The sequence below is a fragment of the Crotalus tigris genome, unplaced genomic scaffold (assembly GCF_016545835.1).
Source record: "Crotalus tigris isolate CLP2741 ecotype Arizona unplaced genomic scaffold, ASM1654583v1 scf7180000019068.10715455, whole genome shotgun sequence".
Classification (NCBI taxonomy): Eukaryota; Metazoa; Chordata; class Lepidosauria; order Squamata; family Viperidae; genus Crotalus; species Crotalus tigris.
In genome coordinates this window covers 2,184,900-2,199,110 of record NW_024097358.1, presented here as the reverse complement: position 1 = coordinate 2,199,110, position 14,211 = coordinate 2,184,900, and the positions used below count along the sequence as shown (strand labels likewise).

Here is a 14,211-nt window from a genome sequence, read left to right as displayed (position 1 = left end):
GGGTGGCCTTGGGCCAGTCCTTCTTTCTCAGCCCAGCCCATCTCACTGGGTTGTCATTGTAAGAACCATAGGAGGAAGAAGGTGTGTTGAATATGTTTGTCACCTGAAGTTATTTGTAAAAATAATAAAGGTGGAATTCAAAAAGAAAAACAAAATTGTGTATTTTAGAATTTTAGAAATTCCTCTAGTTCAGTTAAAGTTCATGAAAGAATAAAAGCTCAGAGCAGGGGGAAAATGTGCATATAAAGCATAAATATGAATGTATGAAGCCTTTATTTTTAGGGTGACAAAAATGGCAAAGTTTTCAGATGCCTTTTCTTGGTAGGACACTTGATGAAGAAGAATATTTCAGAAGGAAACCTGTTGAGCATGGATCCTGACCACAAATAATATCATGCTAGTCTATACACTCACAAAATGTGTATTATTAGCCTAACAGTTTGTGCTTGTAGGTTCCATAACCCAGAAGGAAGGGGCAAATGATACTAGTATAGTGAAAAGAAAGACCAGGGGTGACAGGATAGCAGTCTTCCAATACTAGAAGGGCTGCCACAAGGAAGAGGGAGTCAAGCTATTCTCCAAAGCACCTGTAGACAGAACAAGAAACAATGGATGGAAACTAACCAAGGAAAGAAACAACCTTGAACTAAGGAGAAAATTCCTAACAGGGAGAACAATTAACCAATGGAACAAATTGGCTTTGGAAGTTGTGGGTGCCCCATCACTGGAAGCTTTTAAGAAGAGCCTTTTAAGAAGAGCTTTTATTTATCAGAAATAGTATAGGTCTCCTGCGAGAGCATCTGGTTGGACTAGATGACCCCCAAAGTCTCTTCCAACTCTGTTACTTTTATGGTTACTGGCTTTTGTAAAGGTCTCCGTACAGGGTGGTCACCTGGAATTAAAATCATACTCGCCATAGGCGACTCTATACAAACCTGAAAAAAAAATGCATTAAGCTGTTGGAATGTTGCAGCCAGACAAACGATGGAGTTAAAGACACACCCTTTCCCTTCTTGTCCCCTGCTTCATCCTTTCACGTCCCCCCCCCCATCCTGCCTCCCTGCTTTTCTTCTCTGTTTTTTATTTTCCTCCTCCCCAATTTCTCCTTGTCTTCACCCATTCACTGTCAGGAAGTGACACATCCGAAGGGCTATTACAGCAGAACGTGGCAGCAGCAGAGACTAACAGCCATGGCAGCTACACCAGTGAGTGGATTTTGACTCGGGGAGTGGATGGTGGGTGGAAGGAATAGATATGTGGTGAGAACAGAGTGGCCGGGAGTTGGGATGGATTAACAGTGAGGCTCTGCATGCTCCAGATTAGGTCCTTGGATACATGGAGAATCCAACAGACTACATTTATTTAGAAATGCTGCTATGATCTGTCTATACACCTCTGCCTCTGTTAAAGAGAACGTTGCTTTCATCTCTGAAACATTATCCGTGTCATTTTGCTCAATCTAAAGGATTACATCCAGAAAAAAATGAGTAGATGCAATTCAGGATTCAAAGTAGTTATCTCTCTCTTCTCTTCTCTTCTCTTCTCTTCTCTTCTCTTCTCTTCTCTTCTCTTCTCTTCTCTTCTCTTCTCTTCTCTTCTCTCTCTCTCTCTCTCTCTCTCTCTCTCTCTCTCTCTCTCTCTCTCTCTCTCACACACACACACACACACACACACACATCTCAGCCTTTTTCTCTTCCTGGCCTGCCCCCTCCGAGTCCTTTTCCTTTTGTAGACCACATTTTTGTGACATTGACCAAGCTACACCATCAAGTATTTCACGATGTCCATTAGAGAAAGTATCAGAAACCACTTGAACAGTTGGATTCAATTCTTGGCATCTCTGCTTAAGTGAAAATACAAAATCGAGTTAAAGGTTGAGGTTGCCCCTGTCCAGTCATACCTGACTTTAGGAGGTGGTGCTAAATCCTAGCTAAGGGAGCCAGCATTGTCCGGAAATACTTCCATGGTCATGTGGCCACACAGAATGCTGCTACTTTCCCACCAAAGTGGTACCTATTTATCTACTCACATTTTGCATGCTTTCACACTGCTAGGTAGGTAGGAGCTGGGGCAAGTGGTGGGAGCTCACCCTGGTGGGCAGTGCTCGGGGCTCAAACCCAGACTGTCAGCTTTCCAACTGACAAGGTTAGCACCTCTAACCACTGAGACCTTGTGCCCCTTTAAACATACAAATCTGGTAGGGATTGGGAAGACAGACCTATGCTTGGGAGCCTTACCAGTCAAAATGGATATGTCTATCCTGCTTAAAGGCAAGTTCATTTTATTCTTAGCCAAACTCTTAACTGTTCTGTGATTCTTATGTTAGTCTTTCTCAGTTTGACCTTGACTAAATGAATTTCTTGTTTCAAATCTCTTGCTTTGTTTAAGGCCCTTTCCTGATGCTTTGATTCATCAAATGTCCACTTCTTTTTTGTTAAAAAAAAATTGTTGCTAATTTTGCAACACTCAACATATTTATGGAGATTCTCAATCATCCAAGTCATGGTTGGAAAAAGGTGCTTTTTTCAAAAGGAAACTGGACTTTTTAGTTTTTTTTTTCTTTGTAAACATTTTGCTTTTCTTTTTTGGATGAGAAATGAAATCTTTTCAAAGAAAAAAACCAAGAAAGTCCAGTGGTCTTTTGGAAAAAGCACCTTTGGGATAACACTCAAAATGTTTACATGTTATGACTCAAAACGTTTACATTTTATGTCTATATTTTCCGTACTTTTTAAATCAAACCTATATTTATTCCAACATGTTTCTTCTACTATAAGATTTCCCAAATTATGAGGTGTAGGTCCATTGGGGAGGTGTTGACAGGATCCAGAAAGGAGTGACAAAGCTTTTAATTACATTTTTGTACTAAATCCACCTTTCCCAACATTTTACTAAATCATTTTCATTCTTCATTTTTTTGGATTTCTAGGGGAAGTATGTTCATTAAAATTTCACTAATGGCAGGTTGATGGCAAAAATATTAGGAACTCCTGCTTTAATATAATGTACTTTTGGGCGATGACAATCACAAACTGCATCTCAGATTTTCAGTAAATTTCATTCTGGGGATAGATTGAGATAAATTTGTAGCAAAATTTGGACCCAGTTGATTTTTTTTTCTCCATTTCTTATTCATACCGGGAAGAAGAAAATAACTTTTCTTGTATTGCTCAGAGAATAAGTAAATGAGCAGAGGAAAAAATGCCATCCTTTTTATTTGGCCTCAGCGATGCCCATTATTTTAATATTCTGATTTAGCTGCTAACTGGAAAAAAAAAAAAGTACAATGAGAAAACCACAAGGGTGGGTTACCAAGATGTATTTCCAAGTGATACCCTCAGAGGACCTTAGCATCTGTTTTCTTGGCTTTCTCATTATTTGATTATCAGTTCTTGCTCACTAACTAGGCTGCTTTGTCACTCAATAAATAAACACTTCAGTTTTTATTAATTCTTTTGGAGATAAGATGCAAAATGTACGCTTTGTCAAACTTCCATTCCTTTGCTGTCTTGCGAATCGCTGTCTACAACTAAGCAGCAATTTTGAAATCAGGTGACCCAGGAGACACATCTATCAGTGTGCAGGGGAGAGGAGGAAAAAAAAAATGAGATTTTTACATATTTGCAAAGAAGTGACTGGAACAGAGATGTATAATGATCTCCGCTATAACTTTTGATTTAAAAAATGGGACATGTCGAATGTATCTGGTCTGCTAACTTGGCACTCATCTGTATCAAACGAGACATTTTTCTAGATTAAGTGCCTGTTTGCATTGTGGAGTGCTGTAGCAAGCCATCCTTTGACAGCACCCAAGCTTGGAAAATGGACTGTGAATTGTTATTTTAAATGTCAGAGAGCTGTATAATACCCTCATGAATATTTTCTAATAAATTATCAGAATATTATTAGACTATAATCTGAAAATAATTGCAGCATTGGCTTCATATATTACAAGTATTATGGGGAAAGCAACACGAGTGGACTTAATGTGCGTAAGAACACGCTCATCATACCAAGAACTTTTAGCTTAGAAAAGATTAACCCCTACAAGAAGATTAGCGGGAACCAGAGAGGTACAATAGAAAGAATAACAGAATGACAGAGTTGGAAGGGACTTTGGAGATCTTCTAGTCCAACCCCCTGCTCAAGAATTTTGGATAAGATCTGGGCTCAAATCTCCACTAAGTCTGGAAGCTAATTTGGTGTTCTTGGGATGATCTTTCTAATAGAGTGGTTGAAAGAGAAAATGTTGATCTTCTCCATGGGAGAAATGGATCCCAAAAGGCAAGGTGACACCAATTGCAATGCAACCATGACCCTTTTCTGTTTGTGCATTTTGACACTGTTACCACTATCTTGAGTTTTTGGATGCCCAGTGCAAATGCCACTGATGAGGGAAATCTTTCAGAGCTACCTTGAATTATTGATTTGATTTGGTCATTTTAATCTCAATGGTCTTGAGAGGAATAAACATGTCGCTGGGAAATGGTTATTTGGTTTATTTTAAAATGAGATGAGCCAGCATGGTGGCCTAGTGGTGAAGATGCTTGCTTCCCACTAGGAAGGTTGAGAGTTCAGATGTTTCTCTCCTAGGGTCCAAAGAGGAAAAAAAAAACTGCTGTGAACTCCATGGGGTGTCAGGAAGGGCATCCAGCCAGTAAATGCTCAGCTCCATCCAGTTGCCTTGACTCTACCCCAACGTAAGGGATTAGAAGGGTTGTAGAAAGTGTGTGAGAGAGACCTGTTCTGTGTTTGGGGGGCTTTTTGCTGATTCTACAGGGGGGGGGGCAGGAAGTTCTCTCCAAATACCACTATCTTGGGTAAAGCTGTAAAGACTATGAAAATGAACACTTAGATGCTAACTGTATCATTAGAATCCTGTACTTCAAGTCTTAGCACTGAAGATGTCAATATCCCCATTACTTTCAAGGGTGTATTTTCCTCCTCCTTTTCTTCTTAAAATTTTAATAAAAGGAAATGTCAGAATTGGACGTGTAAGAACAGATTCCGTTTCTGTAGCTGGAACTCTGTAGTGGGAAGGAAGGGCTTATGCAAACCTTTTCAGAATGGGGAGGGACATTTTAAAAAAAGAGGTAACAGTGGAGTTGTTCCCTCTTTTGCACGCCTGACTAAAAATTTGCCTCTTTCTTGGAGGATGGGATAGCTAAAGGTAAAGGTCTCCCCTGTTTGTTGTGTCCAACTCTAGCAGATGGTGTTCATCTCTGTTTCTTAGCCTAGGGAACCAGCATTGTCCAAAGATGCTTCCGTGGCCATGTGGCCAGCTTGACTATATGCCAAGATGCATGGAATGCTATTACCTTCCTATCAGAGTGGTACCTATTTATCTATTTGCATTGCATGGTTTTGAACTGCTAGCTTGGCAGGAGCTGGGGAAAATAATGAGAATCAACCCATCATGTGTGGTTCAGGTCTGGAACCAGGGCTGTCAGGTTTCCCGCTAACAAGTTCAACATCATTAACCACTGAGCCATCACATCCCCTGAGGATGGGATAATAGTTTAATTATTTGCCAGATAGTTAAATAACCAGCTCTGGAGTTACTTTTGTTCCAGATAGTGCCAGGCTATATCAAAATAGCTTAGTTAACTAGGCTAAGCATGTTGTGTGAGAATAACTACAGGCAGGTTTCTGTACTGCTCCTATCTTTGGGCTTTATAAGATGGCATTAGCCTTTAAAAAAAAAAAAAGCTCTGTCTCTAGGTTTAATATTGATTGCAAAGGAGCCTGTTCTCTGATACTCCAGAGAGATGTCATGGCCCTTGAAAGTTATTAAAATGTCCAAGTGTTGAGCATGTTAAGAACTTAATTACCACTTCTGTTGCTGTGCTTCAATGCCTAGTTGAGGCTATAGTGGTGCAGTCAGAAATATTCAGATATTTACCCTGGAACCATTCGTGGCATTTACCAGGTCACCAGCTACCATTTAATTAGAGCATTACAGGTTTGCCCCTGATAGACTTTGGGAATATCAAAATACAGATCTTATTTCCCATAATATGGGAGAATGAAAATAGGAGAGAAACAAGGAGCAAAGAGAAGTACAATATCTATTGAGACTTGGAAATGTAGTATCTGAAGGAACAACGTGTTTATCAAATAATTTTTAGGATCCTGGCTCCTAAAGGTGGGATTCCTTGCTGAGCTATAGCCGTTGAGCATCAGTCTAAAGTTCCTCCTCCAGTGAAGTTAATATTTGTCTAAGTTTGCATAATATGTTGAATAATAAACAAGCAAGCTTGTCCCAAAGGTGCTTTTTAAGACATTTTGCTTCTCATCCAAGAAGCTTCTTCAGTTCGCTTCTTGGATGACAAGCGAAACGTCTTCAAGGAAAAACAAATCCAGCTACCTTTTGAAAAAGCACTTTCAGGACAACCATGACCTGGATGACTGAGGATCTCCATAGACAACCAAACAAGCTAGGTTTATACAGCATAAATCACAGAAAAGAAGGTTCCTTCAAGTTATTCTTCCCAACATTTTCAGAAGCGATTTGCCAATGCCTTCTTTCTAGGATTGAGGTTAAAGCTAACCAAACTTTGGAAATTGTGCAAAACCCCCTCTAAATATTGAATTAAGCAAATTAAGTGTGTTAAGGAAATGTAACTGCATTGTCAATTGGATAATTGGCCCATAAGTCAACTAGTAAAATGTATCTTTTTTTCTCTTACGTTTTACAAAGGAGAAACACGGCGCAGGGAAGTATAATCTGTAATACCCATGTTAGACAATGAATCAATTTTGCTTTGCAGTTAGAAGCGGCAGCGTCTCTTGTTTTTTTTTTCCTAGCTAAACCATCTCAGATGCAGGAAGTAGGAATGTGCAAATAGTAATAATGGTCGGATAATAATAGACAGGTTTGTCCACTTGAGGCAACTCAGCAGAATGATTTCCCAGTCCAGCTGCAAATTGGAGGGAAGGTTTTGCTGTCTGTCTCACACACATTGCAGTAGCTTCACTCAAACCACTAAATGGAATGGCAGTAGATAAGGCTGCTGCAGGGGTTTTGACCTAGAGTCATTTACTAAATCTATGACATTACAAGAATGTTTTTTCTGGCTGGAAATTACTCCCATTTATGAGGTATCCTGCTCATAACTTTCATAGCACCACTCATTCCTACCACCAGCCGCAGCTGAAATTAGTGTGTCTCTTCTCTCTCTCCCACTCACTTTCCCCTGTCTCCTTCCAGCCTCCATTTGTGGCTAACCCCTAATGGAGACAAGGGCATCTGCAGACACATCTGGGGAAGCTTAGCTGGTTAAGTTATCTAGCTGACTGGGGGCTAATGAAGTCTTACTGGCAAAAGCTTTCAGTGCGTGGCACCTGGTGCACAATTTTAGCAAAATGCTCTCATTGAGGGCTAGGTGGTGAGGACCTCCAATTGCTTTCAGGAAGAGAAGAATGGAAGCATGCAGGAGTAATCAGAGGCTGAGCTTTCAAGATACTTTCTTTCTTCCTCTTAATGGCCTTTGTGGCTCAGACGTCTATTGACATTTGTTTCCTCCTTGTCCTCTTTCTTCATCCTTTCTGCTTCTCTAATGTGAATCTCCATTATGAGCAATTAGCATTAGCCGATTGCTAGCTCTGTGTTTCTTTCTGTCGCGGAGATCTACATTTCACAATTAAAGAGTGATGGCAAAATCCAACAGATGAAGCTGGACACGATAACAGAAAAGACCCCATCATCATCAGCAGACTGGTTGACCTATGGTCATGTGCAGTCCCTCAACAACTTTTAGGCCCTTAAAGACCTGCTGCTGAACTAATGGTTTTGTGATTGCTTTAAAAGAAAAAAGAAGGATCAGAAATAAAACAGGTGTGTAAAACCTGCTTAACGCAGTTTTGCTTTTTAATTTTAAACTCAGAAATGAAGCTCTACATCTCTCTGGATATGTCACCGTATCACTGCCCCATGGTCCTTATTGCTGCCTGAAACAAATCAAGCAGCTTTCCTATGCCCCAAAGGTGTTTTTTCAAAAGGCTATTGGACTTTATTTTTCCTTGAAGACTTTTTTGTCTTATCTTTGAACTTATTATTTGCTTTGTGTTGATTAATGGCTGTGCTAAATGGATTTAATTTGAAAGAAACAAACATGGTCCCTGATTGTAAAAACCTTCCCGTTTATAGTATATAACCCCCAAATATGAGCAGATATTATTCTTATTCTATTTGCCAGGCAGATCTAGATCATCTTTTCCCCAGTTTTAACATCAAAGGCCTGCCAATCCATTACTTTCATTTCACTTATACTTTGCAAGGACATATGTCCCCTTAAAAAAAAAGAGAGAGACCATATTTCAGCAGTACATTCCAAGATCTTCCGCAAATAATAGCAGAAATCAGCAAAATGCATGGTTTAAACCTTGGGAACTGCAGCAAATAAAGCTAAGACCAGATGTGTAACCTGTTTGGACCAAGGACTACATGATCTTTGAGAGGAACAGCAGGGGCTACCATCTAAAGAATAAGCAGAAGTGGGTGGGACGAGTTCAAAAATTAAATTTGTCATCATTTAATTTGAAGTTAATTGTAATGCAATTAACAAAGCACCATTCCTGTTATTCTTCCTTGTATTTATTTCCCTTGAGCAGAAGCAAGCAAAAGAAGTAAGTCAAAGATTAATTCAAATTGAAATTGAATTAAAATGACATCAAATGAATTAGGAACCGTTAAGAGGGTGGACCTTGGCTGAATTGACATAACATGCCAAACTCAAGTCCCAATCAGTTTACCCTATTCTCATATCGCATGATGACGTGTCTAAATAAATCATGCTTTGCCTAATGACCTGCTTCACATAGCACACTAAGACACTGGCTGGCACATCCTAAGACAGCAGCACTGATGATGTTACCTAGTTTGGGAATGAAACGTCTGCAAGAAAACAACTAAATTCAGAGAGCACCAAGGATCCCTCTGGTTTTTATTTAAACATTTTTATTGGGAGGGCAACATTTGGAGGCATGGAAATGACACAAAAGCTTGGGAAAATGTGTGTTTAGATGGTACATCTATGATATGGGTAGATTGTCTTAGACGGGTGAATAATCTGACTCAGTTTAAAGCAGTTCAAATTCAATGTTCCCTGCTGACTCCATAATTCCCCCCCAAAATTGGCTCACATAGCTCAGCTTTAGAGCCAGCTTGGTTTAAAGTCACTCTGTGTGTTTGGTTCTTTTTTTTTTTTTTTTTGACATTTCCCAAACGATAACCTGCTTGCCATCCTAATTCAGGAATGAAAACCCACTCATCTCCTGGGAACCAGCAGAAATGGCATTGGATAGAATATTGAAGCAGACTAGACAAAGCCTTGGAAATATACAGTTGAGGAACAACCCCATTTTATTTCACAAGAGATTGACTAAATGCCATTGAGTAAGCTTTGATGAGACTGGGGTGATTTTAATGAGGGCAAGATATCAATCCATCATAAGGAGACTTTCACCTTGTCAAACAGTGGGAAGGAGAGGGGATTGGTGAAACTGGCAGAACAGTACACAGCAAGTTCTTGAGAATAAGAGCTATTGATTTTTCTGGCACACACAAGCCAGACTCATGGAATTTGTTTTTAAATATTATTTTTTAAAAATAGGGACATTATCCAGAACCCTTTTCAAAAATCTCCTTGAATTAGAATTTTAGATGAACTTCAGGAATAAGTGGATGGCTCAGTGAAACCACCTTTGGAAACAGATGGAAACCACATGGAAACAAATATGAGAAAGAAAGAAAGAAAGAAAGAAAGAAAGAAAGAAAGAAAGAAAGAAAGAAAGAACAGTTGAGGGAGCTAGGTATGTCTAGCCTATCGAAGAGAAGGCTTAGGAGAAAATAACTGTCTTCCAGTACTTCCAGGGGTTGTCACAGAGAAGAGTGGGTTGACTTGTTCTCCAAAACGCCAGAAAGTAGGATAAGATCCAACCTAGAATTAAGGAGAAATTTCCTTTACAGTGAGAACAATTGATCAATGGAACAACCTGCCTCCTGAAGTTGTAGGTGCTCCATCATTGGAGGTTTTCAGAATTAGACTGGGCAACCATTTGACTGGAATGTTAAGGTCTCATGTCTTGAGCAGGGTGTTGGACTAGAAGACCTCTTAGATCACTTCCAGCCCTATGATTTTATGTTCAATGTTCTAATTTTCCTATGAAATATTCATATTTGGGTACCAGCAAGAAAAAGGGTCTTATCAAAATACTCATATTTTAGGTAACCCCTAGAAAGATCTTGGGAATGAGCTATTTATCTACATAGACATAGCTAAGCTATTCCATGTAGAAAGTAATTGTCTGTACCCATAATTCAGCACTGTTACACTCTATTTATAAGACCCACATGACCCCCTGCCTTTTAAAGCAGGATATTAGATGAAATGAACCTTGAACAAATCCATCAAAGAAGATATTTATGTTCTTGTTTTGTCATTCTGAAGTGGTCACTGTTTTCAAGCTTTATATGACCCTGTAGATGTCAACTGGATAGTCTTCAGGACTTATCAGCCTACAAAGACCAAAGTTAATACAGCAGAACCAAGGCTGTTCCTTGCATGGTGTTCACCAGTTCTTCTTTTGAATTCCAATCCACGCTTTTTGCATCTGAAAGAAATGAAATTTCAACACAATTAAGCCCAATAACATTTGAGTATTATGATAATGAATGCCAAGGCAGAACTGCTTTTATGTAACATCCAGAGGGCTTTATGCTTCTCTCTGGGTGTATATGTGCATTGAATGGAAAATTTATTTAATTCAACATCATACTAATCTCATATAGAAACTGGTTGACAATAATATGGTCCAGAATCAATCTGGGAGAAAGACAATGAGTGTTAAGAAGAGTGAAGATTGTAGCTCAAGAAGGACAGTGGGATCAATCTGATACAACAGAAAACATTTTGTGATTTCTAAAGGGTGATGCTAGCAAATTGTGGCATAATATAGGGTGTATTTATTTTGCATTTGGTTATTTCCCCTCTATATCTTTATTTAATTGCTGATCTCTACACCTCCTCATTTGCATAGGTAATTGGCAGCTTCTTAATGGCTCATTAAGATTACTCAGAACTGTAGAATAAAAGCAAACCTAACCCGTGAATGGGACAGAAAAGGAAATATTGGAGAGTGGGCTATATCTCATCTTGTAAATTAATTCAATTATATTTAAGCTGATTTCAGCATTATGGGGCCATAATCCAACTGAACCAAAAAAGACTTTTGTGTTTTGTTGTTTTGTTTTTTAGGAAATGCAGGCCTTAGTTTTATGCTTAGAATAGTTCAGAATACTTTGAGCTTACACGCACGGCTTTCTTCCTCTTAATTACTGCATAGTTTCTGCTGATTTTGTTATCTGTTTAGTTTATGGCCATTCAGCCACTTAATGCATCTATCTATTATCTATCTGGATCAATGCTGTTTTCTAGTGGTACTGCATTTTCCTTAAACACATGCATCTCACAATTTCAGCCTGCACTATTAATTTTTACCTCCTCCCCGAAATCTATGAACTTGTGACATGTTATCATAAGTTTTAAATACACCCAGAGGGAAATTTTAGTTATTTAGTGTTCCTGTGGCCAGACTCTGTTTTTCATTCTCCGTTCCTCTCTACAACAGCTCGCTACTATTAATTTCATTCAAGCCAAATAAGACATCAAGGGACAACTCCTCCAATGGAGCTTTTGTTGGTGCATAATATTCCCAATAAGTAATTGGGGAAAAAAAATTAGTCCACCAATTTGGCCAAGAATTTTAAAAAGCGATTTGTACCTACTGCTGATTTTAATACATGCTCACATTATCTTCAAGGAACTACTGACTTGATCCACAGTGCTTCTTGCAATAGCAATAGTGCTTAGATTTATATACTGCTTCACAATACCTTACAGCCCTCTCTAAGCGGTTTATAGAATCATCATATTGCTCCCCTACCAATCTGGCTCCTCATTTTACTGACCTCGGAAAGATGGAAGGCTGAGTCAACCTTGAACTGGTCACGATCAAACTCCTGGCAGTGGGCAGAGTCAGCTTGCAATACTGCATTCTAACCACTGCACCACCACACCACAAAGGTATTCAGAGAAGTCTCAAAAAAAAAATCACCGAAAAGCTGAAAAGTGTCTATACCAATATGCTTATAGATGCTAATTTTAATAGCAATAGCAGTAGCAGTTAGACTTATATACCACTTCACAGTGCTGTTTTTGTACGTGCTTGGCCAACAATCTTAGTAGCTGTGAGATTGAATGTATGTCCTTGTTCACTGCAATGTGTACAACACAGATAAACCAAACAAACGTACACAATAAGAAAATTTTTTTAAAAAATAACGGCATTCAAAAATAAACCCCATCAAAGAAAAGGCAAACACATGGTGAAGGATTAATTATGTGTTCATTTTTTTCCCCTACCCTGGAGTAGACAGCTTGCTTCTAGCATATTTTATTTTTTCAGTCTTTCCACAAGAGTAAGTTGACCAGTTTCTTTCTCATTTTATGAGAAACAACTATATAACTATATTTTATGTTTTGCATTGTTCCAGATGGATGCGCTTAATGCTGCTTTTCAAATACGCTTTCTTCTAATATTTTTTTTCCTTTGCTGGTTCCAGCATGCTATCGTATGCCTGACATTTAACTACTCAGCTTTTTGTCTTCTAGTGTTATATTAATATCATGAAAAGATTACTGGTTTCTGTTTTATCTGTCAGATTAGTTCTTCTCCTGTAATTCTACATTATTTAATTTAAATGTTCTCTGTGTGAATCTTTTTTTCCTTTTAATGGTCCATAAAGCAATAAACCGCAAAAACCCTACATAAATCTAGCAGCAGATCTTACTGATCTCTGTGGGGCTTATATATGAATAAGGATATTTAAGTGTATACTGTCATCCTATTATCTGAAATTGTTATATTTTTCCCCCTATAGTATGGCACATTTCTTCTATACCTGGAAGTGAATCTTACTGAATTCCATAGCAATTATCAGGAATAAATTTATTTGGAAGTAAGCTTCCTTAAGATCAATTGGATTTTTAAAAACAACATTGATAGAAATGGGATGTTTTCAGTAAATATCATTTTAATCTCCCTGTTTCATGCTGTTCTTTCAGCTACACCTGTGTTGTTTATAATTTCTTGCACTGAAATATTTTTTTTTTTTACTTCTTAAATAATAGTATCTCAGTATAGAGCATACTTTTTAAATAAGCTAGTGAAATACAGATTCTGTGAATCTCATGCCTTACATTTAAGATCTAATAAAGTCTACCTAATGACCTTATAAGATATCTTATTAGGTAGATTTACCTTATTTTCTCACGTGGGTTGTTTTGCAAGGAAGTTTTTCTTCAAAAGAAGAAAGAAATAGTGAAACGTTGGCAGGATATGATGCTTTTTCATTTACTTAATCACTAAGTGACTAAGGCAGGTTTATGAATATGGCAGGTCTACCTTTTTCAACTTTCTAACTTTTTCATCTCTCTGTGATACAGCCTCCATCTCCAATTGTGATGAGTTTCCTAATCTTTGACCCCCATTTATGTTTATGTTCACCGAACCATGTTAATCTTCATTAACCTTAAATGAGTCGAAGTAATAAATTTACAGTAACACACCAGAATCTGCTACCTCTGGATGAGTCTGCGAGAGTGCCATTTTTTCCCCATCTGTTTCTAAGATGTTGAATCAACTTGATTTATAAGCTGAAGACCAACCAGAGGGGCCTTGGTCAGCCAGAGGTCTCCTGAAAAGTTGATTATGTTGGGCTGGAATTATTGCGCAAACATCTTCCTACTTTGACCTGACAGGTTTATTTATTTACTTATTTAGAAATGTATAAAGCTGTGCAACTCTACCATGACTCAATAAAAACACTCATAAAAATTATATATTTTTAAAAAGAGGCAAATATTAGAAGAAAGACCAGACTTTTTTTATTTTATTTTATTTAAATCAGACACTTCTACTGTAATCTAAGACCTGGAAAATAGCCAGGTTTCCGAGTTTTTTAAAAACATAACCAGGATAGGAGTCAAACATATCAGGGAAGATGACAAGGGTTGTGACATAGGAGGCACACCACACACATTCCATTGTGATCATTTCGCCATCTGAATTATATCTCTAGGTAAGAAGAGGAAAAAAAAAGCAGTCAGGGAACCATTTGTGCAACTGTGAAGTGGTTGAAGAATCAGA

At 38.3% G+C, this 14,211-nt stretch overlaps 1 protein-coding gene across 1 annotated transcript in view; it reads left to right on the top strand.

Moving 5' to 3' along the window:
* The window catches only part of NTRK3 (neurotrophic receptor tyrosine kinase 3), a 295,014-nt gene that overhangs the window by 270,395 nt on the left and 10,408 nt on the right, over positions 1-14,211 (top strand). The window contains exon 17 of the mRNA XM_039358815.1: positions 1,131-1,205. Coding sequence (XP_039214749.1) covers positions 1,131-1,205 — 75 coding nt within the window. The remainder of the gene's footprint in view (positions 1-1,130; positions 1,206-14,211) is intronic.